This window comes from Mandrillus leucophaeus, unplaced genomic scaffold (genome assembly GCF_000951045.1).
Source record: "Mandrillus leucophaeus isolate KB7577 unplaced genomic scaffold, Mleu.le_1.0 Scaffold411, whole genome shotgun sequence".
In the NCBI taxonomy this organism is placed as follows: domain Eukaryota; kingdom Metazoa; phylum Chordata; class Mammalia; order Primates; family Cercopithecidae; genus Mandrillus; species Mandrillus leucophaeus.
Window position 1 is genome coordinate 372,738 of NW_012104377.1, and position 27,768 is coordinate 400,505.

A 27,768-nucleotide genomic window follows, 5' to 3' on the forward strand; every position below is an offset into this window, starting at 1 on the left:
TGATGGCTAATTTAGTTCAGTCTGGCAAGTTTGGTCCCAGGTCAGCTCAAGGAAATGTTGACTGAGCCTGGGTCTTTGTTTGAAATAAACACTTTTGAGATGTTTTATTTCATTCTTTACTAATGGGAACAAATGGCTTTGAGGAAAGCCAAATGTTATTTAGACAAAAGGGGTAATTGAGCTTGTCACTGGGGAAACAAAAAATGCTGTGATCACAGACATTCTACTTTATTCTCCTGCGAAGGACAGATAGTGACATCTATACTGAACCATCTGTACTAACAGAACTTCCAGTGAGATCTAAAAACCGGAAATCTGTCTCCTTTTAGCAGCACTTGGACAGGATTTACAGCTGTAAAAAGCACTCCTTTCTGGATCTAGGTTTGGTTAGGAAGAAAACCAGGACTCTGGCAGAAATAGGATCTTCTGAACATGTGCATTTTCTCAGGACCTTTAAGGATGGTTCTCGGACCCCTGAGGAGGGCTCCCAGGTTATCAGAAGGCCTCTGATAAATCCCATGAATAGGGGTGGTGGGAAATCCTATCTGCAAATAGGATTACTGTGACCTCTTCTTGACCACTATCTAGAAACCATGAACTGCTGGGAGGCTGTCTTGCCTAGATTTTCCCCCACCCCACCCAACCCAGTCCCCCTCTGATAGAAATATTTTATATAAGTAGGTCGCCATCCAAAGAGGAGGACCAAAGAAAAATACTCATCAAGAAAGACTTGGCCTTTTGAGTAAGTTTCCCCAAGTGCCTCTGCTCAAAGTTTTATAGTGTTCCTTTCATAAAATGTCCCACTCCGAAAGCTCCATGTCCACCGTCATCATCTAATTATCTTCATTACCTGTTCAAAAATGAAATCTAGAATATCTTTCAGCCCTGAACATGCTACAAGTTCCCGTTTAGTCTGGGAAAGTGCTCGTAAATGGGAGATTCACATCCCTGTGGAAGTAATAATTGGGTAGGTGAGGGGTAAGATGTCACTGCTGCTTCTTCAAAGGAAGTGATCTGTCTCTGCAGAGCTGAGTACAGGATTCAGCTTAGCTGGTACCACTCCCCCGGAGCCCTTTGAAAGTAGAATCTAATCTCCAGGGATTTGTCATCAAGAGAAATTTTGTGGAATCTCATTTAGCAATTTAGCACTTAGCAACTTTTGCAAAATCCCACACCAATCATAAAAGTTGTCTCAGCTGCACAAATTGGATAAAAATCCTAACAAGCAGTAATAAAAATAAAAAGAAGGAAAAGTTGGCATTCAGCCTCAAGGAGAAAACCCACCTACCTCCCACAGAAATGCCCTGTAGCTCAGAAGGTGATGTGTAAACTTTGGAAGCATTGGTTTGCTCAAAGCCTACATTTCAACTTTGTTCTCACAGGCAAAGGGAAAAAAAACCTCAGATGTTTGTATAAAAATATCATCATTTTATTACATTCCACACAATACATTTTCAAATAATTTCCAACGTCCACAAGTTATTTTGACACACAGGCAACTGCGCAACGCAAGGGGTGTCACAGTAATAAGGAGAGGAATAAGAATAGGAAGTAAAAATCTTTAGGTTTTCTTGTTTCATTGTTGTTCTTTGGTAATTTTCGATTATTTAGGTGTTTGCCTGCTAGTTTCATTTTAAAGACAGGGTCTTCTTAAAGATAGGCTATCAACTTCAGAAATATTACTGTATTTCCTATTCAATTCTGGCTTTAATCCCAAAAATGTGGGACAAGGGAAAAGACAATTTTACTTCATCTTCAGCATCCAGTTTTGTCAATGACAATGCTGATTTTTTTGTTTCTTTTTTCTGCCTTCGCCAGGAACTAAGTGATGGCAATTGCTAGCATAATACCAAGGAAGGGGAGTTCAACTCAGAAATAACGGCTTCCCTCCTGAAGGTGTTGACATAAAACCTCTACTAAGGCAAAAGCTTTATCAGACCGAGCTAGGCCTTCAACTCATTCATTCATTCATTCATTCATTCATTTGTATTTTAATAGTTGCTATCATCTCTTTGTCTTCTGAGAAGCAACTCTAAACACATGCATGCATGCATTCGCCTGTCCAGTCTAATTTTCTTAGAAGAGAGTGACCCTTCCCTCCCTCCGTGAAATACAGAATTTTGCTTTTTAAAGCTGCGAAGCATGGCATTTTACAGAAGAGCTGACCTTTTAGCATAGTACCTGGATAACACTATGAAAATTGCTGGGGTAGACAGAGCAAAGGCAGAGGTTGTGGGGTGGGGAGAGACAGAGGTGACATCCTCAGCTGAAGTGTGAAGGGATTCACAAAGATTAGAGCAGTCTCATATTCTCAACTAAGGCATGTACATAAAGATGCCACTTGGGGCATCAGATAAAGATACAGAAAGTTCACAAAGTTGTTGTCATCTTCTGTTACAGAAGGGGAATCACCAGGGTATATGGTAACTTAGTCGGTCACTACACTGGCTGCATTTTCCAGATACAATTTCTCGACGCCACACTTCTATGGGGCGCCTACAGGAATGTCAATCATTTTACAAGCATGCCTGGCCCCAAATGCATGACTGGATGTGGACAGCCGAGATAAAAGCCCTTAATGAGTGGCATATTAGTCATCACATGGTACCCTGGGCTGATCCCCTCCCCACTCCCCGTTTCTTTCTCCGTCTTCAGCTGAGGTAGGACACTTCTTGAAATCTCAAGGTAGCACATGCTCTAGCCTTTCATCTTGTCTTTTCTTGGCAGGGCTGCTGTGGTTGAGACAGAGTAGCTCTTTGAAATAGAATAAGAGTGGGAGAGCACCATTCTTTCGGGAGGATGAAACGAACCAGATGAGAAAGTTGAGTGTGTGTGCTGAAGGGACATATCTGGATATTGTGAAAGAATGCTGAAAGTCTCTCCCAAGCAGCCAAAAAAAAAAAAAAAAAATCATTAGTATTTTGTTCTCAGAAGGAACCCGGAGGCTTTTGGCCCAGGCAAACTTCTTTGGAGTGAATTTTATACCTCCCCAGTGGATTTTTAGCAGGAAGGTAAAAAATAAATGCTCCCAAGGCTGAGCCCTTGTACACTGAGATTCTTAAAATTTGCATTTTCTATCAATGAAATTGACTTCATTATTTAATCCGTCCTTTGTGTAGTATCATTAGCAACTTCTCTCTTACATCCTGTTCCCCTTGTTGCTTCAAGAAGACACATGAGCAGCAATGGTTACATCTTCACTAGACCTTCTCTGTGACGATGCAGCAAGATCTGGATACGCCAGGCCAGCCTACAAGGGCCTATTTGCCAGATGCTATGAATGCTTTAAGGGGCAGCACATTGGTACACTTCAAAATGGATTACTTTCTATTCTCTCATAATATTTAAATAAGTCAGGTGGACAGCCTTACATTTTAGTGGCTATAGATTCAGGCACACATTAACACCATGAAAGGAAAGCAAATGATCCCCTTTTCCCCCATATTTTACAACTGCTATTACAATGACCAATATAATACCAAAGTATACAGTTTTTAACCTTCGTACTCAATCCCATCATAGGTTGGGCCCAATAACCACCCTGGGCGAGGAGACAACATTTCAGTTCTTCCCTCTCCTCCCTTCTCTCATCCACCTCCTCCTGCTCTCAACTTAAATAGACTACTGTTTTTCCTACATCAGTCCCAGACTTGTTATTCTCTATGACTTATTCCAAGATTGGACGTAACTGATAAAAGCTAAACATTCATTATGAGCTTCTCTTTTATAAGGCAACATGAGACAGATCTGCTTCAGGGCTGGAGAGGTGGTTCCGTACACACCCAATGGCTGTTATCTTGACATTTCAAAGACACCAGAAGACAAGGGGGTCTTGTCTGAGTGTGCTAGGGGAACCTTCTCTTGGGTCAGGTGGGTCGGGGATGGGGATAGGGATGGGAGAGGCCACACTGCATCCCATGTGGCCTCTATTTCTTTAGGTACCTGGAGATGATAATGGCAGCCAACAGAAACCCAGCCAGAGCTAGATAAGGCAACAAAAAGCTTCAATCTCTTCTCCAAGTAAACAAAACTTGTACAGTATATTATTTTCCTGTAAAATGTACCCCAGGAGAAGTAACACAAGAGTTAAAGGGGCCCTCTCTGAACACTCACCCGCCCCCCCCCACACACACACACAATGAACCAGCCTCTCTCTCACACACCCACACACAGACAGCTATTCACACACGCACATGTCTACTATGTACATACACACAGATCCAGGCTTCCCCTCACGTCTCCTGGCAGACTGTCCACTGAGAGGAGGTATGGGATAAGGCAAGGGGAAAAAACAAGCGAACCAGTCTCTGGAACAAAACCAGCTGAGCCTTGAGTTGTGGAGTGCTTGGGGGTGGATCTCTTCGGATAGTCCAAGATGCAGCATTAGAGTTGGGTTTGTTGGTTTGGAATCAACAAAAAGGAAAAAGAAAAACCAAAAACCAAAATGAACCCAAGGAGGATGGTTGGGATTGCTAAGAGTGCTCAGGGTTGGGGACCTGGGAGAGAGATGTCTGAGAGTTCACACAGAAACTAGGCGAGGAGAAAAAAGTGCAAAATCGAGGCAACGTGTTTGCAGTCTTTCTCATTTGTTTTGGGTGCTGTTCTTGCTTCGGCCCTCAGCAGTGCGAGCCACGGTCTTGCTCTAGCTTAATGGTTAGGGTGGGCTCCACCGCCAGAGGGGCCCCGTTGGTGTAGTGGGAGGTTTTGTAGGTGATGGAGTGATCAGTCTTCTTGGCCGCATAGCGGAACCGGTGGTAGTGGAGCACCAGGGCCAGCGCGACGGAGACCAGCACCAGCACGGCGCCCCCGGCGGCCATTACGTAATACCAGTAGGCTGGGATGGGCTGCATGGGCACCGTGTCCACTGTGGGCTCGGTCCCTGGCAGGAGGGTGCCCCCTGGTGGAGAGACACAGAAGAGTGTTGCTAGGCTGAGAGCATGCAGACTAATCAAAAGACTAAAAAGAAAGAAAGAAAGAAACACACACATGCTTTGGGACGTACAGGGAAGGGGATGGGGGACTAAGGTGGCACTCAGTCCTTAGCACCTGCCAAGCACTTCTCAACGATTGCATTATTTCCTACTTACCCCCTTGGGAGGTAGCTACTGTCAGACCCATTTTACAGATGAGGAAACAGAGGCGGAGAGAGGTTAAATTAAGTGGTTATACAGCTAGTTAAATAGTAAGTATGGGATTCAACCAAGAATGGTAGGATTACACATCTCTTTTCTTTCTGTTTAACCACAATTACTTTATAATATATGGAAGCATTATACTTCTCTCTCCCTCCATCTCCCTCTCTCTCTCACACACACACATACACATACACAAATACATACAAGTAAATGATGCTGACATGACTTCTGGGATTCAGTGAGGCAGATTTCCTGAGTGGTGGAAACACCATATTTGGTCTGGCTGGCCAGCATTCTCAGCAACAATGTATTAATTAGGCTGGCTAGACTTGAAGGTAAATTCCACTTTGGCTTGCCAAGGCTTCTGTGCCCATTGAAATTAGCCTGGTCTTGCCTAAACAGGTCAATCACCACTGTTAAGTCATGACTAATGCATCCTCATCTTTTTAATTGGATGGAGGATTTTTAAAAGCAGATTGGAAGGGAAGTTGCAACAAAAAATGTGGGCACAAAATAACAGAGGGTATGTGAGAGCGAGAGTGAGTGAGACAGAGGGAGGGAGATCATTCTTAATGACAGAAAAGACAGAGCAGGGAAGAGAAGCTGGCAGAGTATTTAGAAGGCAACCACGTTCACTGGCCGCCGCTGGTTGCCATGGAGATTATGTAGTAGATTTAAGCCCAGGGTAACTCTGGGGAAAGACTGGCTGGAGTCCCACTCGATGCAAAGCAGTGTTACAACTTGATTCTCCCAAAGATTTACATCAGATGAGAATCTGGCCCAGAAAGGGACTAGGAGTTTTTGAGCTTGCCAAAACCAGACATGATCTTTACTTCTGAAAAATGATATATGCTTCTCCTATGAAAAATGCCTCCCTAGCTGCTTGCGTTAAGCCAGAAAGATGCATCCTCTCTACTCATGGGGTGCCCCAGGAGGGGGAGCCATGGGTGGGAAGTGCTGCTGGCTCCTTCATGCATTGGTGGTCCCCCTCTGCTTGAGATGCAGACGGGGCTCATTTATATTTTCATGCCTCCTTCCACTACCCACCCTGAGATTCAGAGCTCCTTAAGCAGAGGAACTTACTCTCATCACGAGGAATTTGCTGTCATCCATACCTAAGGGTTTATACAAAGAAGGCACTCAGTAAATGCTTGGTGAATCAAACACTGAACTGAGGCTAAGACTCCTATTTCTGAGTCGGCGTTCTCTAATTCCTGCAGCCTGAACATCAGAACTCTTCTCTTTGATTTGGGGAATAGGTGAGAGGTGGGTCAGACCTTCTAATGTCTTCTCAGAAGTGATAGAAAAATGAGAACATTTTTCTTGGAAAATATTCCAAAGCTTGCTCAGCTTCCTAGCTCTTAATCACTGCTTTCTCCTGCTGTTGGAATCCCCTTCTGCTAGGGTGCAGGTTCATTGGTACCGCTTGGGTGACCAGAAATCCCACAACATTGGCAGAGCTTTGACAAGGATGTGTTGCTCTGCACACACTTTGACAGCCACATCCACATCCCCTGGGGTAGAAATGACCCCAGAATCCCAGGATCCCTTGAATGTCCCTGTCTTCATCTTCATCTTCTCCCACCTTATTGCCTGCCCTCTTTGTCTTTGTCCCCAAACTAATTCTGTCTTTTATTAGTTTCATCACCATAGCAGAGAAAGGCCTCTCTCTCTCATATTTGTGGCCATGGTGGAAATTATGCATAGAATCAGAGAGGAAGAGAAAGCAAGGTGCTGGAAATGGTTTCTTGAAATGGCCAGCTTGCAAGTCACAGTGAACTGGTGTCAACTCATTATTCAGGTCACTAAGAAGATCTGCTGCCTGGCAACCATCCTGCTGCTGGATTTTCAACATGAGCTCACAAAAATGCACAGGAAACATTCAAGTGTTAAGGGATGCCCCCGGAGTTCCTCAGAGACATCCCTCCTCTCCCCAAAGGGTATCCTGGGGTTTGTCTCTGATTTTCATGTGGCTCCATAGTGAGGGCTGCCCTCTAATGAGGCTGCAGCTCACCCATCAAGAAAAGGGAGGTGATAAATCCCTAGGGATTAGCTTTCCCTCCGAAGAAGTACCTGACCAGACCACAAAGGTTGGAACACAAATTTTTGTCAAGCAGAACATGGTCACAACTACCCACATTCCCTGCATCACTACATCATCTTTGTTCAAAAGTCTGCTTTCCTTCAGCCAAAATGCTAGTTTCCAACACAAAATACACCACCCATGGCTTAAAGTGCTCAGGCTGGAGAAGGAGGAAGTCTTCATGCTCCTCTTACAGTGTTTCTTATGATAAGAGACAGTGTTAGGGCACAATGGAGAGAATCAAGGGCACCTGCTAAGCAAGGTAAAATGCTAGTACATGGATTACATATTTAGAATCAGAGACACAGACGTAGTCTCTCAGAATCCTGCTCTACTTGAAAGACAAATTCCACTTTAGGTAAGACCCTCTTCCCCTTCTCTATCTATCCTTCTCTCCCCTGAAATTATCAACATGTAGAAAACTTCAGTGACAAAAATCTATTTGGGGGACATTATACTGGCTCCTTAAACATTTTCTTTGGGCATTTGTTTGGAGAAATGAAAAATAGTACTATGTGAATTCATGCTTTTAATGTTGAAAGGTTAGAAATAACGTTAATGTTAGAAAAGAGAGGATACGACTAGCAACCCCTTCCTGATCCCCTATAAGCAACTCTTGGTTGACTTGCAGTTGGGTTTAAAAGTTTCTCAGAACATTCACCAGCTAAAGAGACTCAACTCCAAAGGCAGGTGGAGTGTGCTGGTTTAGAATCTGGCTCTGTTCTAGCCTCTCTGAGGCTGTATGCTAATGAGGCTGTGGTTTGCCAGCCGGAGAAAAGGAAGATGATAAATCAGTAGGGGTTGAATTCACACCCAAAGCACCTTCCCAGATAAAAGCAGCAATCCAATGAATGCCAGATGGACGGATGAATGGATAGGTGGATGGATAAATGGATGGATGGCATAGAGGAATATGTGTGGACCAGTGTTCAGACTCCCTGGAAAATGTTGATGACCTACTGGTACTTCCCTGGAGAGTTATTTTCAGAAAGTGCTATGGATTTTGCTAGCTCATACGGCACCTCGTTGGGAAATTAGAAAAAGGCGCCCACTTTAGGTGGATGTCACCTGCACCAGATGCCCGAATTGTTGAGTTGTGCAATTTTAGCTTCACTTGCCCCTTCAGCCATCTGGGGTGATCGAGCCATTGCTTGACAAAAAAGGAGCCTGGGCTAGGTGGGTGAAAGTGTAGGTGAGAATTCAACCTTGCCTGGAGTTGGTTGATCTGTTGACCTGAAGTTTCCCTTTGATTGACCTAATTTCCACCGCTTACTCGATGTCTTTTTTCAACTGGAAAGAAAATGCTTTCAATTCCGGAACTATTTTTCATTAATTCCCACCCCAAATTCTCTACAAAGTTTTCCCATTGTGTGAGATAATGAGAAACAGATATTTAAATAGTCAATAACTCAACTCCAAGTGCATTTGCAAGGTTGCACAGGCTCCCATCCGTAAAAGTTCTGAGTCCCCTAGAGAAAAGCAATGCAAACACAAAGAATTTGAATTTTGAGAAACACTAAAGTTTGAGAAACCAGGCATGGGAGAAAATAAGAAAAACAATTACACATGAGGTAGTGCTCCTGTCATTCCTATCTGCAAATAGGGTTACTGAATTAATATGCAATTGGGAAACATGTCTTTAACAACGGCTACCCTGAGTGGACATTTCCTTCGATGGGCTTCACATGAACCATTTTGTTTATTCCTCATGACCCTCCAAAGGGAGACCTGAAAGCTTGAGAGGACAAGTGATTTTCTCCTGGTTTCACTTGGAGGATAATTGTGGAGAAGGGCAGGGCAGCACTCAGTGAAACCCAAGAGATGGCCCAGGGTCCTCCGAGGACCTGTACACTGCTACCAAGTGGCAGAGTCACAGCTGGAACCAGGTGGACAAAACCCCGCCTGTGATCTAACCCAGGGGTCAGCTCACTGTGGCCTGTGGGCCAAATCCAGCCCACTGCCTGTTTGTGTAAATCAAGTTTTGTTGGAACACAGACACCCTCATTTGTTTACATATTGCTTATGGATGCTTTTATGCCACAATGGCAGAGCTGAGTACTTGCAACAGAGACTGTATGTCTTGTAAAACCTAAGATATTTACCGTCTGGCCTTTTACAGAACAAGTTTGCAGATTCCTTGCTCTAACCAAGTAGGGAGGGAAGGGGAAACAGTCCTCTTCCTTTCTGTCTCCTATTTCTGTCTGAACCTGTCTGAGGATTGGCGTGTCTCAGTCAAGTCAGTTTCTCACGGAATCACTGAAATGAGAAAGCATATACTATAGCTGCATTTATGAAATGTCATCTGGACCTGCGGGAGTCACCCAGGTTTCCAAAAGAAGTGTTTTGAAAGACACCAAGGGTAAGCCTTCTCTCCCTCTCTTTCAAAAAGGGCTCACTGCATGTCAGAATTGTTTCAGGACTGGCCTGTCTGCACAGTCCTTTCTGTACAGGTTAAAAATGAAGTGCTGGTGAAGGAACATTTCAGATAAAAGGTTTATTTAATTTGTGAGATTAAACAAACAGAAAAAGGTTGGCTCCTCTAGATAAGTTTACAGAAGATAGTAGAAGAATGTGGTCACGCCCTCTGGTGTGTTTGGAAAAAGACGCACAAGAACAAAGGCGTCCCTGAGAACTGACTCTTTCCATCTGCCTATAAGCATGGTGTGGCGGGAGGCGCCGGGCTGTTTTCAGTGAGTTGGCAGAAACCATGTGGATTGCTCCCACATCTAGAGGCATTTTTAAATGCCTCCGAATTCAGATCTCTGACTGGCTGAAGTCTCGGATGCTTTACACTCTTTGGTGGCACTGATGCTACTTTCTGTAAACTGAGTCTTGTCCCTGTGTTCTTGGAGGGAAACGTTGGTGAAAAACATTTTCTTCCACCCCTAGATAAGCTGGCCTTGACAGCTGTTTACATGAGTGGTAAACTGACGGAGAGGGGACTTGTCAGGCCTCTGTAGCAGGAGAGGCAGCATGCTCCAGCGAACCTCACAAAGAACACCTCCGTGTCCCCCGGGGAAGGATGACCACCAAGCAGTTACCCGCTTCACACATCTGATCTCCATGCTTTCTTGTTCCGCAACACCTAGCCTTAATCTGGCAGCTGGAGACATAAGGGGGTGGGGGCAAGGAGGAGGATTCACACACTACAGCTGCCTATCTGGAACCCTGGCAGGGGGTTAGGAACACTTCTCTGCTTTTCATCAGACGGTTATGTGCAAACCATTTAACCCTCTCTGCATCTCAGAAGTGCTTCTAGGAGAAGGAGTCATGGGAGGAAGGGAGTCCAGGGAGAAAGGGAATATGAGGCCAGGCCCTGGGATGGGGGACCTTACCCTGGCAGACAAAGCTTTGGGAGGCAGGCAATAGAGGGTGAGGGTGGGAATGGGAAAGGAGAGATGACGGTGCAAAATGCAGAGATCGGCCAGTTGGCACCAAAGAAACAGAACTTAAAGCCTGAGGAATAGAGTCAAATGCCAGCCAGCATTACTCCAAAATGGGCCTCTCTTAATACTGCTCCCCTCTATGCCCAAGAGACAGCTGTGGATGTGCACTTTCTCCTGGTTTTGTCTGGATGAGAACTGTGGAGGACTGCAGAAAGGCACCTAGGGAGACCCAAGAAATGGGGCCCTGGACCTCAGGAATGGTGTGAGTCATAAACCCCACATTCCCAGCCGAAACAGGAGACACTGATGTTCCTTTTAGCATCCACTAGCGTAAGACAGTCATTCTGAATCCTTCCCTCTGACAACCACCTTCCACAGGTGCACCCAGCTGGGATTTCCATGAGTCTCTCACAGGTGGGGCATCAGATCGTTTCTCTGCCCCTGCTTTGCTCAGATCCCACAGCCTCTAACATGAACAAAAACTCTTGCCTCCAAGGTGAGCTGCTAAAAATAACCACCTGGTCAACAACCCCAGAACTCTGATTATGGGCTTTATATATTTTTACTGGCTTCTTTATTGTTCTTTTTTCTTTTATTGAAAAAAGAAAGTATTGGGTAAGAGGAAATATCCATCACCTTAATTACACCACTTTTCGGTTCTTTTTTTCCCCTCTATACACACGGTTTTTCATTTGTTGAAGCTCAAATCCTAGAAAAAGATACATGACGGCACCATGTTTATAGCCACTGCTTTAAAAAAGAAAAGAATGCACACCCAGGCTACATTGTTTAAAATGTGACTCATAACAACCACAAAAAAGGATCTTTTAAAAAAATCACATGACAACACAGTTTATTCATTCTGTCTTCTCTTTCTCTCTTCTCAACACAGATCTCTTTTTCTTCCAAGCTTTTTCTTCATTACTGACTCACATCCTGGTACACAATGTGTGTGTGTGTGTGTGTGTGTGTGTGTGTGTATGTATATATATATGTGTGTGTATATATATACACACACACAGCAGAAAACACAGGATGATTTAAATTTAAAAAATTATTGCATGGCAAGAAATCAGTAAGAGGCGGAAAATGAAAGATACTTCAAAATACAAAAGATCGAGACCATCTAACAACTGCAGGTCCAAAGGCCACTTTTACTGTATTTCCCTAAAGATTTTCCTATACATTGATTGCTCCTAAAGAATGAGATTACTTCTGTTGCATGATTAATTTATAAAGGAAAAGAAAAACACTCCAATTTGAAAAACGTACTAACAATGTAAATGCTATGGTTGGTAGTGTTTCAACATCAACTTTCCATACCTTGCCTGCCCAAACCTGATTTATCTGTTTCCATTTTTTGAGGGAAAAGGCTGATTTTACGCCCTGATCAAGAGAGGACTCCTGCTGTCCTGACCATAAGAGGAATAGTATATGAGTCACTAGGTTAGATGGAACACACAGTCCCCTCCTCTCTCAAACAGAAAAGTTTGCTGGCACAGAGTTGCATGCTGTGGTCAAACAGGGCTCAGCCAGAAAGGAGATACCCATGGCACTAGATTCATCTGGTTACCAATTCAGATCTCCGTGTAAAACGTGCCAAGGTGAATGAAATTCTCCATTCCCAGTTCAGATTCTGCTCTTTACTGTGTCCATTGGCCAAGTCTCTGCTCCCTAAGCCTTGGTTTCTTCTTCCCAAAGATGCTTGCCATCCTCCAGGATGAAAGCCATGGCTCAATCCATGCAACTTGTGCACTGCCTTTGCTTAGCCTCAAAGCGGCCCACCAGGAGCACCCTGGAAATTCTTACCTTCAAGTTACTAAGCCCTGTGTTTATTTTGGCTAAATGAGCCCTGCCGCTCAGATGAGATTTTATGTGTATATTTTTTACAAGAGAGCATGACTGGCCTGTGAAGTCTCATGGTAAGCACAGTTTCAAGGAGAGTGCACGTGCCCTGGTCTGCTTATTCTCTTACAGAAGTGAAGCACTTAGCACTTAGCCACTGTACTTGTCAGTCATGGCCTGACACGGTGTGCACACAAAACAGTGTCTGCAGCAGCTACTGGCACGTCTTTACCCAGCCTTTCTGGGAGCTGTGAGTCTCCACAACCCAAAGAGAGTCAGGTGAAACAACATCCACGTTTCACTTCACCAACATAAGCATTACCTTGGGTCCTGAAGGTTAGAACTCGAATTCGACTGTAATCCAAGTCGTTCAGTTTGGCTCTCAGCTTTCCTTCCAGTACTTTGGATTTACATTAACATAAACCTCACCCCTAGAGAGCACCAGTGTATGCACATGAATACTCTTAATACTTTTACAACTGTGGGACAAGGAATGGGCGTGGGGTTGAGACGCGAGGAAGGGTAAGAAAGGAAATATATTCTATGTCGGTCTGTCATTCCCCTGTCGTCTGCAGCTTTGTTCCTCACTGGCTGTCTTAGAGCTGATGAGTGGCAAATTGGGTGAGATGATTTGGAGTCAGGGAGCACATCTAGGTGGCAAACCAGGAATTCATCTCTTTCTAGCCCAGAGCTGGACAGATTAATGAGAGTGAAGATAACTAGTCTAGACGTCAGATATAAAAATGGCTGCCCTTATCTCTGCAATGCTGCCACTTGTGGGGGTAAGCCCAGCCAGTACAAAGAGGGCACAGCAATCCTCACAATTGCTGACATCAAACAGGTCATGAAGAACCCCCATCATTCAGTGAGGGTGTTTCTGTGTGTGCTTTTACACTCAAGCCAACTGCAGTGATGCATTTAGAGTGGCTCCTAAATGTTTGGCATTAGAAACCAGTGTGAGAACTTCAGCAGTGTCAGCTAATAGGACTGCAAAGAGGGAAAAATGTAAAATCTGCTGCATTGTAACAGCACAAACGACATTGCATCACCCAAGGCTGGAGGCCTTTTTTTTTTTTAACCTGGATAAGGCAAGCATCCCCAATTCTTCTCACTTTGCTCTGCTCTCTCTTTGCTTTCTTGGGGGAGAACACATCCTTTCCGATTTTCAGTCCTGCATTTAAAGTGCTCTAGCTCCAGTCATCGAATGCACCTCCTTATTCCCTTGACTGGACATCAGGTCCTAAATCTGGCAATTCTTCCTCCTGAGGCTACCACTTCCGTGTCTCTTTCCTAACTTCCTTCCCTCACAAGCGGCCTGCCACCGTGCCTCACTGAGGGTTAACTGAGACTAATGCCTTGGTACCCTGGAACTGGAAAGAAACCATCTTCAGGCTAAGATAAATCATTGCCACCTCATTTCACTTTTAATTTATACTGAATTTTTTTCTTTTTTTGGTTCGGTCTTCCCACAGTGTCTGCTTTCTCACCACTCCTGCATTTTCAGCCTCATTGCTCCCCGTTGGACAATGCAAGGCTGAAAGGTTTATCTGCAACCGATTTGTCTCTATTAATAGGTTTCTAAACTTTAATTAAACAAGAGACAGTGAGGATCTCAATCCCCTTTCCCGCGTCTACAGGTGTTGCTAGTGCCATCTAGTGGCAGGAAGGTGTGGCGTCTCTTTTCTCCTGCGAGATTTGACAAATTTGGAGGTTGACTCCCCCCACCAAATTCACACCACATGGGGGAAGGAAAAAGCATGCAAAAAAATAAATTTTTTTTTTACCTTTAAAATTCTCACCTGCAAAAGCTGAGATGGGTTCTGAAAAAAACAAACAAAAAATTGGACTTAGTTAAAGGGAAGAAATAACTGGGTGAATTTAGGGTGAATAATTGGATGAATATTATAAAGATGACTGCACTAGGTTTTTTTGTACCACTCCGTGGAGAGTGCCCCACATCTTCCACATGTTCTAGGCTGGCTCTAACACATCATCACCATGGGGTGGGGGGGCGGGGGCAGAGTGGGATTCTCAAAGTTGCTTTGAAACAAAAAGTCCTTCAGAGAAAAATGGGTCCCAAAAGCATTATAATCAGTCACTTACTGCTGATTACTTTCTCAGAGCCTGGATTACTTTTAGATGCCCGGGGCCTGAGAGTTGCCCGGAGGGACTGGGGTGGTCCCAGGTGCTTCTGACATCATCAAGCACACACATGCCCGGGCTCGTGTGCCAAGAAAGGCAGTTGGTGAGTTACTGCAGCCACTCTGCTGACTGAAAGCAGCCCCCACGCCTTCTCAGGGTTCCCCTCTTGGTTTGGGGAATGTCCACAGCTCTGAAGGGACACAGTCAGGGTAACCTCATCTGCAGCAGGAGACCCTGAAGAAAATGTGTACATCTCAGGTGGACTGCCTGCGCAGGTGCTTTTGACCAAGATGATGGTTATGATATCCTTCTCGTGCCAGTCACCTGGCCTGAAATATCTAATCCTACAACGACTTTGGAATCTTGGGCATTAGAGGCATTCTTTTTAAAGAAAAATCTGAAATCTTACTTCAAATGCCACAGTTTGCTCTGCAATTCATTCATGTAAAAGAGCTACTCAGGTAATTGTGTTATCACTCTTACATAACATATGTAATATTTTTGCTCACCGGTAAAGGCTTCCATTAAATCCATCAAACCTTTCCAGCATATAATTTTGACTGGCATTTGCTTTCGTCCTCTAGCATTTTCTTTGCGAAAAGCTGGGGTTTGCTGATGGGGTCTTGGCACCCTGAACCTCCACGTACTTAGTGCACATCTATTTCTGATTGGGAACAGGGATCTAAGCCTTCCCCTCACTCACACCACCCCCCACCCTGAACCCAGCATAAGACACAACTACACCCACACCTTACCTCCTGCAGAGACTGTTGCTGCCCCACCCACTGGGTAACGACTGCATTGGAAAATGGTGTCCTGCCTCCTCTTGCTTATCCCAGCCCTTGGTGCCTTATTTGAAAGAGCCACGAAGAGACAGATATTCACATACCCATGCAGTTCTCCAGTGGGACATCAGTGCTTATCCGAATGTCATCAATGGCAATCTCTCCCGAACGTCCTTTCCCTATCACTCCCTCGAACACAATCTAGAAGCCGGAAGAATACGAGCCATGGTTAACTGAGTCTCTTAGTCCAAACAGTGCAAAGATTTCCAAGTTTCTGTTAGCTGCAGCTTAAAGCGTGTGTGTGTGTGTGTGTGTGTGTGTGTGTGTGTGAGATTGCACCTGGTACACATCTGTTGACCACATGGCTACAGCTCTTGAAATCTTAATTTAAAATGAGTTTGTTCAAATCAAATGCATATTTAAGGGGGTAAGAAAATATAACAAGGTGGTGGATATTGTTGTCCAGTAACTAGAATGTATTGATTAAAAGGGCCATAATCAGAGAATATTGAAAGGGGGGTTGAAACTTCCCTCACTATTTTCAAGGTTCCTGTCTCATAAATCTTTCAAATGCCCAATCCAGGTATTTGAAAACTCAGAAGATACGAGTGGGTGGGGGTAATGTGAGAAATACAGCACATAGGTTTGGATTTGTGCTTCTTATTATAAATTGCCTTAGGGCTTCATTATTACAACTCGGAGGAAAGAATTTGTTTTTACACCAGCCGTTTATTGAGCACCTACTATGTGCTGGACACAAGGATAGTAACAAAGCCTATTAAGACAAGATCTCTGTTCAGAGAAGCTCACCCATCTAGTGGCTGAGACACAAATGCAAACAGATAGTTACAATACAATGCCCTCAGGCGAGTAAGTGGGGACCCAGATGGGGGTGGAGAGGGTCTCAGGATGCCTTGCAACCTCAAGGGGCAGGGACTGCAGTCTGTACACAGAAGCCCCTGGGCTCTGTGGTCTTCAATCATTCCTCATGCTCGCCCTCCCCAGGTTCCTCTCTGCAAACTAGCACATGTCCTCTGGCAAGCTGGGTGAGCAGTTGGCTGCGGCACCAGCCATCTGTTGCTGCTCCTCATCTGGGGAGGAGAAGGTTAATGCTTTGGCTGGTTCTCAGTCGCCTCTTCCACAGTGTGTCTACTCCTACCCAAGTTGCAACCACGGCTGAACATACCCATCTGTGCCTCAGTCTCCTGCTCTGTGGGGCAGAGATAACAGAACTCCATCCCGGGAGCTGGTGAGAGAGAGAGAGCACTCACTCAGGAGCCTCTCACGTCTGCTGGCCACTGAGCGCGAACAGCACCCGTTCCCCTTCCTGTGTTCACACTCCCTGGGACAGGTCTGGGAGATTATCCTATTTCCTCCCCAGATCTGAAGGGGCTCCACAGACCTCTTTTCTTGTGTGTGGAGTGTTTGTTTGTGTTTATTTCCCTGGCTTCTGTGTCCCTTTGTCAGCTTACCTGATTGCAATCTAAAATAAAATGGAGAGGAGAAACATTTGTTGGAGATTTCAGCAATATAAAAGGCAACAGGAGGAACAAAGAACCAAGTCTGCGTGTAGAGATAGGCATATTCTGAATAACAAATAAGAGTGTCATTCAGTTGCCATGGTAACGTGAGAAACACAATGAAAACAGTAGCGCTTAACCACGTTCCCTAATGATGACTGGGCTCGGCTCTTTGAAATATTGAAATACGGATCACAAGATTCCCTTTTTGCTCACCCCACCTGGTACTCCATGTCGTAGCTGGGCAGGATGATCCGCCCGTGCTTCCACTCGCCGCCCTGGTCCTCGCGGATGACCCACAGCAGCTTGCTCTCCTGGCTGGCTTCCCGCACCACCTGCAGCGCCACCCCGCGGCCGCCCGTGGCCTGGTACTGGAACTCCATGCACACCGGGCTTCGGGGCAGGTGGACCGGCGGGCTGATGAGCCGCGCATACTGGCCCTCTCTCCGGCTGTCACTCTGCAGCCGCAAGAAATTCCTGTCATCTGGCGGAAACAAACCCAAACAGAGGTTCTTGATAAACACTTGGGAGAGACACCAGTGTGCTGCTGTGGCCTCTCCAGGGGAAAGTTGGGACTGAGTTTCGGTGTCTTTGGTTTATTCATGTCCTTGTTCTCCAGGCTCTGTGACCCTTTCTTAAGGTTCCTGCAGAGCCTTGATTCAAATGCTGTGTCTTCTTAAAGCCCTTTCTTGAGTCTCTAAGTCAAATCGGCCCCTCCTGCCTATTTCCAGGTATCATTTCCTTTCCATCTCTTTCACGTGGAGCACCCAGCGCGGCCGCCTTACGTCTTGGCTAGTCGTGCGTGTGCCCTTCTTCTCCCTCTAGATTCTGCAAGGCCAAACCCACATCTTATTCATCATTAACTCACCCAAAGGGCCAGTGCAATCTGATGGACTGAATTACAAGGGAACAGATTATAGGGGGTGAGGTGGCTGCTAGATTGGAGGGTGACTATGACCAGGTGGTTGATGCTTCCAGCCCTGGCCATCTTGGCTGGGTACTGTCCAAATGGCTGACATGTAAAACCTTCTGTCTCCGTCAGTGCTCCTAGATGATGCTCGGGCTCTAGTGATTGTGACTCGGAAGCCCAGTGTCACCTTCAAGCAGAACAGAGGGTGGGAGCTGAAAGGGGTGATTCAGGGAGGCTTGAACTTGGCCTTTCTCAGACAGCCAGGCACATATGGCTCCAATGATAAAGGTGCTGTCATTATTATTAACAAAGGCTGTGTGTTTAGCAGAGAATATATGTGTTCTGGGAAATTAAGGGTTTACCAATCCAAATGTTTAGAGAATGGCCTTTTGGCTGATTGGTTTCAAATTCATCAGACACTCATGTGGAAGACCGAGTTCTTGTTGTTGTTGGCAGACTACATGCCTTACAGAACACAGGTGTGACCTGCACCTTCAAATCCAACTTGTACAGGACCGTTCTGGCCACTTGTACAGAGAACAAGGTGGCATTTGGTGAGGAAATCTCACTACCTCTTTTTGGCCCTGAAACATAGGGGCATCTGAGGCTGAATACTTCTGCAAGATGTCAGGGCCACTTTTCTACCACATGTGCAGCACGGAACATGGGCATGTCAGATGCCTTAGGATCATGTTAGTGTGAGGTCATGTTAACCTGGGACAGGTGCACAGAGCTTTCTTACACCACAGGGAACGTGAACATCCTGGACTTGTCACAGTAGATGGGCTAGGATTCTAGAGCCTAGAATCAATGAAATAGTCCCTGGACCACTGCTTTGCTATTATTAATCTTGCTGACCTCACCTGTCTAGGTGAGCGCTGAGCCTGTGCTGGACCTCCCATCAGTGGCCCAGAAACAGCTCTTCCCATCTCGGCTCCCCAGCTGCCTCACCTACCTCCCTGCCTCCCCTAAGCCCCTTCCTGTTAGACTATCTGGGATTAATGCTTCAGAAGCTATGCTCCCCTGAAGTCAAATGAGACCAGTTTAGTATGCGTATGTGGGATTCCAGTTTGTGCCTCCTCAACCATCCAAAGCCATGTCTGTCTACATACCCCACAAGGTGTGACCTCTGCGAGGCCAAAATCAGCACAGATAACTAAAAGGCAGCTGTCTACAGAAGAGAATTAATAATGGTGTCTGCTGAGGGAGGATACACCAATGCCATATCAGACCCTCAAAGATCTTTTAAACCTGTGCTTCCCCTATCAGATCTTACTATTACTGCTGTTAATGATAATAATTAAAGCTCATTCTTGCATAATGCTTTACAGGTTACAAGCACATTTACATGCAATATTTCATTTCATCCTTTCTATATTATTGTGAGCTAGGACTTACTAACCTTACTTTGCACCTGATGAAGAAACAGGCTCAGAAAGGTTAAAGTGATTTGTCCAAGGTAGAGAGGCGACTACAATGGCAGAGCCCAGACCTGACTGCAGGTTTTCCACCTTCATGCAATAAGTTCTTTATTTCAGCTGCTCTGCAGGTAGCTTGCCCCAAGTCCTTGCAATCAATCACACTCTGTTTGAGGCAAACTGGCTTCCCCACTGGGTCCATTGCTGCTTTTTCTCCTCTTAGCTGTAATTCTCCACTCCTCGAACCACTCCACCTACCCCGTCTCTTTGGCTAGTTCTTCTCCTAACGATTCTGGCACACGCAACATTAATCCCCTTCTTTTCTCAACAACTCTAGCATTTACTGACTGTACTGCTGATTTTACCTTGTTTTTAAAAGGACTTCAGGCCATTTTCCATGGATTTCAGCAGGTAATCACTCACTGCCTGGCGTTATAATTTAACTGGTTTTTTGGTGTGTCTTATTACCCCAGTTATATTGTAAATGCTGGTCTTACAAATAATAAGGTTTAACACTGCTTCTTCTCTCTACCCCTAGACAGTGCTATATATATGCCACTCCTCAAGAAAATTTTGTTTCTATGAATGAATGGATGAATGGAGAATGATAAATACATGGTTAAGAATGATATGAGGCTATACATTGGAAATGAGGACAGGAGAATCAGCTAGCTTCTCATAATCCCTTCGATATAATCCCTTCACAACTCCCTCTACCCTCCCAAGCCAACAGCCCCTTTCAAAGGTGAGGTGCACCAGTAATGACAAGGTGGCTTGTGGAAGCACCCAGTGTACCGAGACACCAGTGAGAACCCTTCAAATGCTCCCACGCTCCCGGTAATTTCCAAGCCCTTACTGTTGCCAGCTCATATATAAAGGAAACCAGATTTTAGAGATTTATTATTCAGCCTTCTTCCTTCACAGTTTCGCAAATAAGACCCACTTGCTGCCTGAAAATTGTTTGGCAGAAATACTATCACTTGTGTGAATTTACATTCTTAAGCGGCAGGGAAATCATGGCATCATGGTTAGAATTTGGTAAGTAAGATGTGTGTGGAGGTGTGAAGAACTGGGCTGAGTGGATTGTATCTGGGTCTGTTCTATTTACCCATCCTGTTACTAAAACTCCAGGCACAGCCAGGCCAAAGGTTTCACAGTCTGCCCCTTCCAGTGACTGCCCCCCAGGTGGCCCCCTCCCCTCTCCTCTCCCTCTCACAATAAAATGACAATCTCTATGCATGATTTAAGGGACCATTGCAAGACCGGGGAGTTAATGCTAGTGGCATGCTTAGCACGAGCAGCTGAAGGATCATAATTCAGTGCTGACATCTGAGCTAATCCACTAGTTTGCAGAATCTCCAGACGAGCAGGCCTCTGGATTTTACTTCGTTAAATCATTTGTGCCCCACTTGTCTGTTAAGTGCTATGAGCTCCAGGGAAGAAAGATGATATGTAAATTTAAGGAATTAGCAGTAGACATCAGTCAGAGAGATGCTGAGCTGCAAAGCGCCTGTCACTGACAGAGGCCTGATTAGAACCAGGGACATCATGAAGGAATGACTCAGACCAGGAAAAGCCCGAGGAAGGGAGAAGAAGAGCAGGGGGAAAGGAATGAACACATTGAACACCTGCTGCCTGTGTGCGATCGCATGGGAGGCTTTACCTGCCTCCTCTGATGTCACCTTCCCTGTGAAATCTAGTCCTGCAAAATAAACACCATCTTCTCCATTTTCACCAAAAAGAAACTGAGGCTCAGAGAATTGAAGTGATGTAGGATTTGAATCCTGATTGGACTGAGTAAACCTGCCAGAGCATAGCTTCTCATCTGGGTTGGACTCCCAGCCTAACTCACTAAGCTTTTAAAGCCTCAGTCTTTCTATCTGCAAAATGGATTCAAAGACAGTGTTACTGCATAGAGCTGGGGGAAGAGTAAATGGAATGAGCCATGTCAAGTATTTTGCACAGTAACAAGGACACAGTAAGAGCTCAGGAAAAGTTATTACTATTAATATCACTCTACACACTGCCTCCTATGCTTGCCTTTATTTTACTTGGAAAGAAAAAGGATAGAAAGACCGCCAATAACCCAGGAAGGCCAATCCAAGACTCAAAAAGAAGTATGTTTGGCATGAGGGCAGTAAAGATGTTCTCTGGGATAAGACTGGTTCCCCCTATCTGCTCTTTCTCCAAAAACCAGCCGGCCCCAAGTTTTCCATCCTGCAAGGTTCACTACAGGTCTTTTGTGTTCATCACAGTAGATGAAATAAAATACTACATGATCCTGGAACAAGAGTGGGACCTCAAGTGACCTTAGGGCAGGCCAGTCCTGACTCCCAGAGGAACCATGCCAAAAGCATCCGAGAACAGCTGTCCACCCTTTACTTTAAATTCTCCAGAGAAGGAGTTTCCATAGGCCACGTCTGTAGTGTGTTTTCTAGGTTACAACCCTAACCATCAGGAACTTCTTAAATTCAGTTTAAAGTTTTCCTGCTGTCATTTAGAGACATTTCCTCCTTCTACCCCTGATGGAGCACAGCCAATTTCTGTTCTCTGACTTAAGAGACATTTTCACTTGTGAAGAATGAAAACTTGTAGTCTTTGCTTCTCTAGGAACCCTTGCCCCTTCAAATGTCTACTTCCTAGGGCATGGTTCAAATGTCTACTTTCTAGGGCAGTGTTGGTTTTCCACTGACCCTTCTTCCAAGCTACTATAAATGCTTCAGCTCTTTTAAGTCATGGCACCCACACGTAGATACTGAGATCAAACACGGGCTGCAACTGAAGTTTGTTCTTCTGGAATCTCCCGATTTATGGCCCACCACTGTCAGACACAGAAGGTGTTCTAAGTATACAGTGGCTACTGATTACTTGACAGTGAATAAAGCTGGTATGGTGGGGGCGGGGGGCTACTTTTTTATTTACTTGAAGCTTGAGGTAAAGCCCTTTGGATTGTCAAGAGGTTGCCTGAACATGACGACTGACCAGCTAAGAACCAGCCCTGCCTGTTGGAAGCTGCCTTCTTGTTCTTGTAGCTGATGGCTATGACGCCAGCAATGGACAGCTTCCAAGAAAAAGACAATGGAAAGGAAATATGTTCGATTGCTGAAAGAGAATGAAGAAATAATGTCCCAGAGATACAATCCCTCTCCTCCTGGACCTGACATATTTGGGAGGCATTTTGCTGGGTCCTTGACCCAAAACATGTGTTGTTGCCAATGACACAGGGAAAACAATCGCCTGGGAATGAACAACGGGAGTTCAAAAGGGTGAAGAGGAAGCACAGAGGACAGGGCCGTTCAGCATTTTAACCTGCTGCTGTCTCTGGAAAGGTCTCTTGATATTTCACCTGGCGATTTACGGCCGCATCTGGCTTCAGCTGCTTAAGTGTCATGTGAACATGTGACTGCGACTGGCCCAACAGCAATGGAATCAGTTGTGTCTACACCTCACCAAACCCTGAAATAAATCACCAGCTTGATCCTCCTGGCTATCACAAAGCCAAACACACCATCTGTCCAACACGTACATCTCCTGGCTAGCATCTTGCCCTCCTACTAGAACGACCATCTGAAAGAATATTTAGTGCTGTAGGAGATGTAGTCTCTTCGCATAGTCCATGCTTAAAACATGAGTCAGCCCTCAGCTGGCCTTCCAAGGTCAGCCTATCTCTGCTAAGGTCCTCAAATTAGCAACCAGTTAAGGGAAACACTGACTTTGGATAAACTTAGCAAGATGTCCTCAAGGTTTACAACAGACCGTTTTGTGGACAGTGAAGGTTTCAGTCCTAGTCCTTGCAGGAATCTACCCAGAGCTGTCTTTTGCTATGTCGGCTTTCATGAAGGTTTTGCCATTGAGGCAGTCTTGTCGTTCTGCCCCTTCGTTATCAATCCACACACTGCTGGGGGACTCAACCAATCATGATTTGCAGGAAAAAAAAAGGGTAAAGAAAGCTTCTTCCTGCTGTTATTTTTTCCTGCAAAGCCAGGGACATTTTTCTACCTTCCTTAAAAAGAAGGGCTTCTATCCTTTTCTTTTCCAGTTGAAATTATTCCTTGACTATTGGCTTTCTTTTAGCCAAGCTGCTCCTGATCTTTAATTATCTATCATGGTCCAGAGCCCAGGAAGTTCTGTCTCTGGATTTGCGGTGTCTGTGCCCCAGCCAAGCCACAGTAACCTCTTTCTGAAGACAGTTCAATCTAACGGCAATTCAATGAATTGTGTGCTGCCATTGGTCCCACCCGATCTTTTGAACTCAGAGTTGCTTTTCAATTCAGTCACCACTTGCTCACTGTCAAAAAATCAAGCCCATTATGAGTAAATTCACTTATCAATTATTTCCTCTGATTTCTCGGCAACCATCCACTCACCATACCCACCCACACTTCACTTAATTTTCTTGTGTGTGCCTCCAGTGAATCAAGGCTCTGGTCTCCCACTCTAACGGAATTCATTCAATGGCCCAATCTGCATCAAAATAGCCCCAATGAGGTGTTAACAATCTTACCACTTAAATTTGAAGGAATAGCCAGTCACCGTTTGTAAAATTTGGATCTTTCATAACATTAAGATTCTCGACTTACTCCCACTTGAGCTTGTTTTTGAGCCTGCAGTAAAGGTTCTGTTCCCTCAATCCTATAGGCTGTGGCTAGGCAGTCAAACCTCTGCTCAATATCAGGTTCGCTTGTTTTCTTTCTATCTATCACTTTCATGATTTAAAGTCATTGAAGTAATACTGTAATCAGACTTCACAAGGCCAGCCCACGAATCAAAGAGTACACATATAGGGGGAACACACACTGGAGGGTTCTGAAGCTGACCTGGCCTAGTACCCTTTATCTCATCTTGTGTCGTTCCTGACAATAATAATGACTACAGCAATCACAATGATGATGATTATTGACCTTACTTAGTATTAATATTTACTTACAATGCTCTTTTTGATTAGTCACAATAGTTCCTACACCATCTAATGCCATGTTACTTGCTTACTTTACTGTAGTTATCCAGTGAGGGAGAATAAAACAGCTATAAAGATACCAGCCACTGAACACTCCCATCAAGAGATCTCAGAGAAGACACATCCCTCCATTACTTGCTTCTCGGTTCACACCAAAACCAGGGAACTAAAGCATCAGCAAGGGTCCCTGGAGGTTGCTCTCATGTTGATGACCAAAGCACCAGAGTGGTGTTGTTCGATACAACACTCTGTGATGATGCCGTGTATACAGTGACATGCCCTGTCTATACACTGACCAATACAGTGTAGCTATTGTGCCGTTGGAATGTGGCTGGTGGGACAGCAGAACTGAAGTCTTGACTGCAGTCATTTTAATTAATTAAAATAAAATTGCCGCACATGGCTCATGGCTACCATATTCAATGCTGCAGCTTTAGATACCTGCTCACCCTATGAGTTTTTGCCTCAGTTCTTAAAGGCTGGGCTCTGATCATTCTTAAAACTGTCTATGATCAAAGCACCTGAGAATGTAGGAGACATGCCATCTCCTACTAAGGGGGTGCTTCCTATGTCATTGTCACTACAGAGGAAAGCCAAAGTGTCTTCTTAGAGAACACTGAGTGTTCCTCTGCAGCTAGCAGGGGTCACTGAATTTGGAACAGGGTCCCGAGAGGCTGGTGTGAACACCCTCCAGGCAGCTAGGCCACAAGCAAAGAACTAAAAACAGAAATTCTGAGTGGCTTGAAAGACTATCTTGAAAAACAAAAACAGTGGAATGAAACCAGTGGGTGTCTTGTCAGCCTTAGGCAACCACTGGCCAAAAAGAACAGAACTAATTGCTTACTTAAAAGGAAAAGGAAAAGAAAGAAAATATGAGAAAACAACGAAATCAGAAAACATCCAAGGAATGTAAGCAGCTTCCACAGGCCCTGCTCATCCTATGGCCTGTGTCGGGTACTTTAACACAGCTAGATCCTTTCCTGTCCACCTGTCTCTTCATCCTGGTGCCCCCACACTTGATGGAGACACCTCCTTTCTTAAATTTCATTACTTCTGTTTGCCTGTCTCATAAGGGGATGAAGCATATGGCACACGCTCGTGAAGAGTGGGACGGTCCCCTCTGTGGATGGCAAAGTGTGGCACACAACAGGCTTTCAGGCTGACTCCGTGGGCGCCAGCCGCTCTGAACCCATTAGCAGTTGCTCTGCCCCCAACCAAGCCAGCTGCTTCCCTTCTCCCCAATCCCCTCAGGGCCTACCCCCTCCTTTTTTTTTCGATGAAGAAGAAGAAAGGACCACCCTGAACAGAAAGGGCTTTCTCTCCTCTCCTGCTTAATGCCCAGTATCGAGCTTTGTAAGGAGAAGGAAAATGGGAAATACAGAGAACGGTTCATAAAGTCATCAGAGGATAGAGGGAAGGGCTCTGAGAACAATATTATGATTTTGTTTCCTGGAGGCAGGTTACAAGTGCCACTTTCCCAAACTTCAGGGATTCCTCTGGAATAGGAAAATAATTATTTTCCCTTTCAATATCTTAAGGGAGGAACAACATTAGATTTAGCAGTTCCTTATGGCCCTAATTTTCTCGCTGTCCCCATCCATTCAGCCAAAGGCTGGAATTCTGCCCACTTTGTAAGCTTGCTCTGAAAAGTCTCCCAAACCACAGGGTGTAATGAATCAGCTGGAAGGAGGACAAAGACTAGAATTCCCAACCACCAGTAGCAAGGGTCAGCCATAGGGGCTTTCGGGTGAAGGCCAGGACTGGACGAGGAGGAGGCGGTGGTGAACGGGTGAAGAAACAGAGGTCCAGGCCAGGGTCAGAGGGAGGTCACTTAAGCTCCCCTAGAGCTGTGACTCGGTAATTGGTGGCCTTGTGGCCTGGGTAGGGCTGCCCTCAGACACTCCCAGAAAAAGTATGCTTAGAAGAGTACAAGGGAGGAGGCCAGAATCATTAGAATGAACCTGAGGACAGACACTGAATAAGAGCCAGCCAACCTCCCCAGCCTGCAGAGGACCCAGGCTATATCTTTTTTTGCAAAGCACCTCTGCTGAGGTATGTACCACACACACACACACACACACACCCATGCACAGAAACCACAAACACACTCATGCACACACACATTAACACTAGAATACACACACCTACACAGACCCCACAAACCTTCTTTACATTCAGATACAACATGGGGGTTGGGAACAACCATGAATTAATTGGATGCAGTCTCAAAGGAGTGGAAATGAAATGAAAAATCCAGGCTGGGTTATAAAAATAAGTATTTTTTCCCAACGTGCAGGAGGCTCATTATATTAATTAAACATTATTGCAGTGAACAGAGAAGGGAGGGTGATTAAGGCTGGACTGGGGTAAGTGTTCTCTTCTGTTGCCCGAGGCCGTGGTGATCTTCAGATATTAATCTCTCTGAGCACTCAAATGCTGAAGAGATAAACACTTGAAATATGAAAATGTTTTTCTCCGGATCAGGCACTGTGACCCTCCGGGAAAGCAAGTGTGGGCTGTGTCAGGAGGCCAGCTCCAAGTGCTCTCCTAGCGTCTGTCCCACTGCCGCCCCCCAGGAAGAAGGGACACGCCAGTGCTTGGGGTGAGAAGTAGTTCTAAGGAAGCCTGCAGAAGGGAAGGTCCCTTTCCCTCTTTTATTTTCTAGTCTTTTCCTGTTGTACCCTGGCAAACTGATCTACTAAATTTCCAGAATTCACCCCTCTCCTCTCCAGTGCTGATGGAGGTCTCAGGTCCAGGCCAGAGGTACAGGAGAATTCAAAGTCACTCAGTGCTGTGCTGGAGCCAAGGTGTACCAGCTTGTGAGAGCTGCTTGTCAAGTGTTTTGTAAGCCAGTTGTTAAATGTATTCATTGGTAAAAATTAAATTATATAAAGCTATAATTCAATACACTGTATTAAAAAACAAAGGTAACAAATCTTCAAAACTCAACACTTGCTAGTTATCTTAATACATTTTATCAGTATCTATACTTCTGGAGTCACCTCTGTCTACGGTATTTGCACAATGGAAAAAAAACTGTATAATGCTCTATTACTGACTTCTCAACTCCGTCTCCATTGATGTTGTGTTGGTAGCTTAAGTGGAGCTATGGTAAGGGTATTTATACCACTGAAAGTGACAAACGTTAAAAAGCAGTTGTTGTTGTTTTTTTAAATCCCTGAAAAGCCTATTGTTAAACATTTACCATCATACTGCTGTGAAAGCACGTAACAGCGGAGAGAGCAGACAACGCTTGCTACCTGTTTAGAAGGGCTAGAGGCAACCCCTTCTTGTCAGCAGTGTCAGGAGAGGCTTCTGAAATCTGGCTTTCTGAAACTAAAAGGGTGGGCTTAACAATGTATCCAGGACTGGCAGCAATACTCTTCTAGAAGCCAAGTGCCAGGCAGCTCTGATAGATACCCATGGGTGTGGCCGCATTTTGGTCCCTCAAATTGACTTGGTGTAGAAGCAATGGCACCCTCAGAGATGTATAAATCAGACTCAAGGCCAGTGGTCTCCCCATGAGCCATTTTAGGAACAGTACCCAGCTCGAAGTTGACAAGGGGCTCCATGATAATGGCAGTGGG

General features: G+C 45.1%; 1 protein-coding gene across 5 annotated transcripts in view; it reads right to left on the bottom strand.

The window, feature by feature from the left end:
• Positions 1–27,768, bottom strand: part of NRP2 (neuropilin 2) — a 112,677-nt gene that overhangs the window by 14,110 nt on the left and 70,799 nt on the right. For 2 of the 5 annotated variants that reach the window (XM_011992468.1, XM_011992467.1), the window contains exons 13-15: positions 17,118–17,380; positions 15,481–15,577; positions 14,249–14,269 (exon numbers count right to left, since the gene is read on the bottom strand). In XM_011992468.1, coding sequence (XP_011847858.1) covers positions 14,249–14,269; positions 15,481–15,577; positions 17,118–17,380 — 381 coding nt within the window. Of the gene's footprint in view, positions 1–1,407; positions 4,898–14,233; positions 14,270–15,480; positions 15,578–17,117; positions 17,381–27,768 lie in introns of those variants that run through there. The other 3 variants (XM_011992471.1, XM_011992469.1, XM_011992466.1) reach the window with 3 other exon arrangements.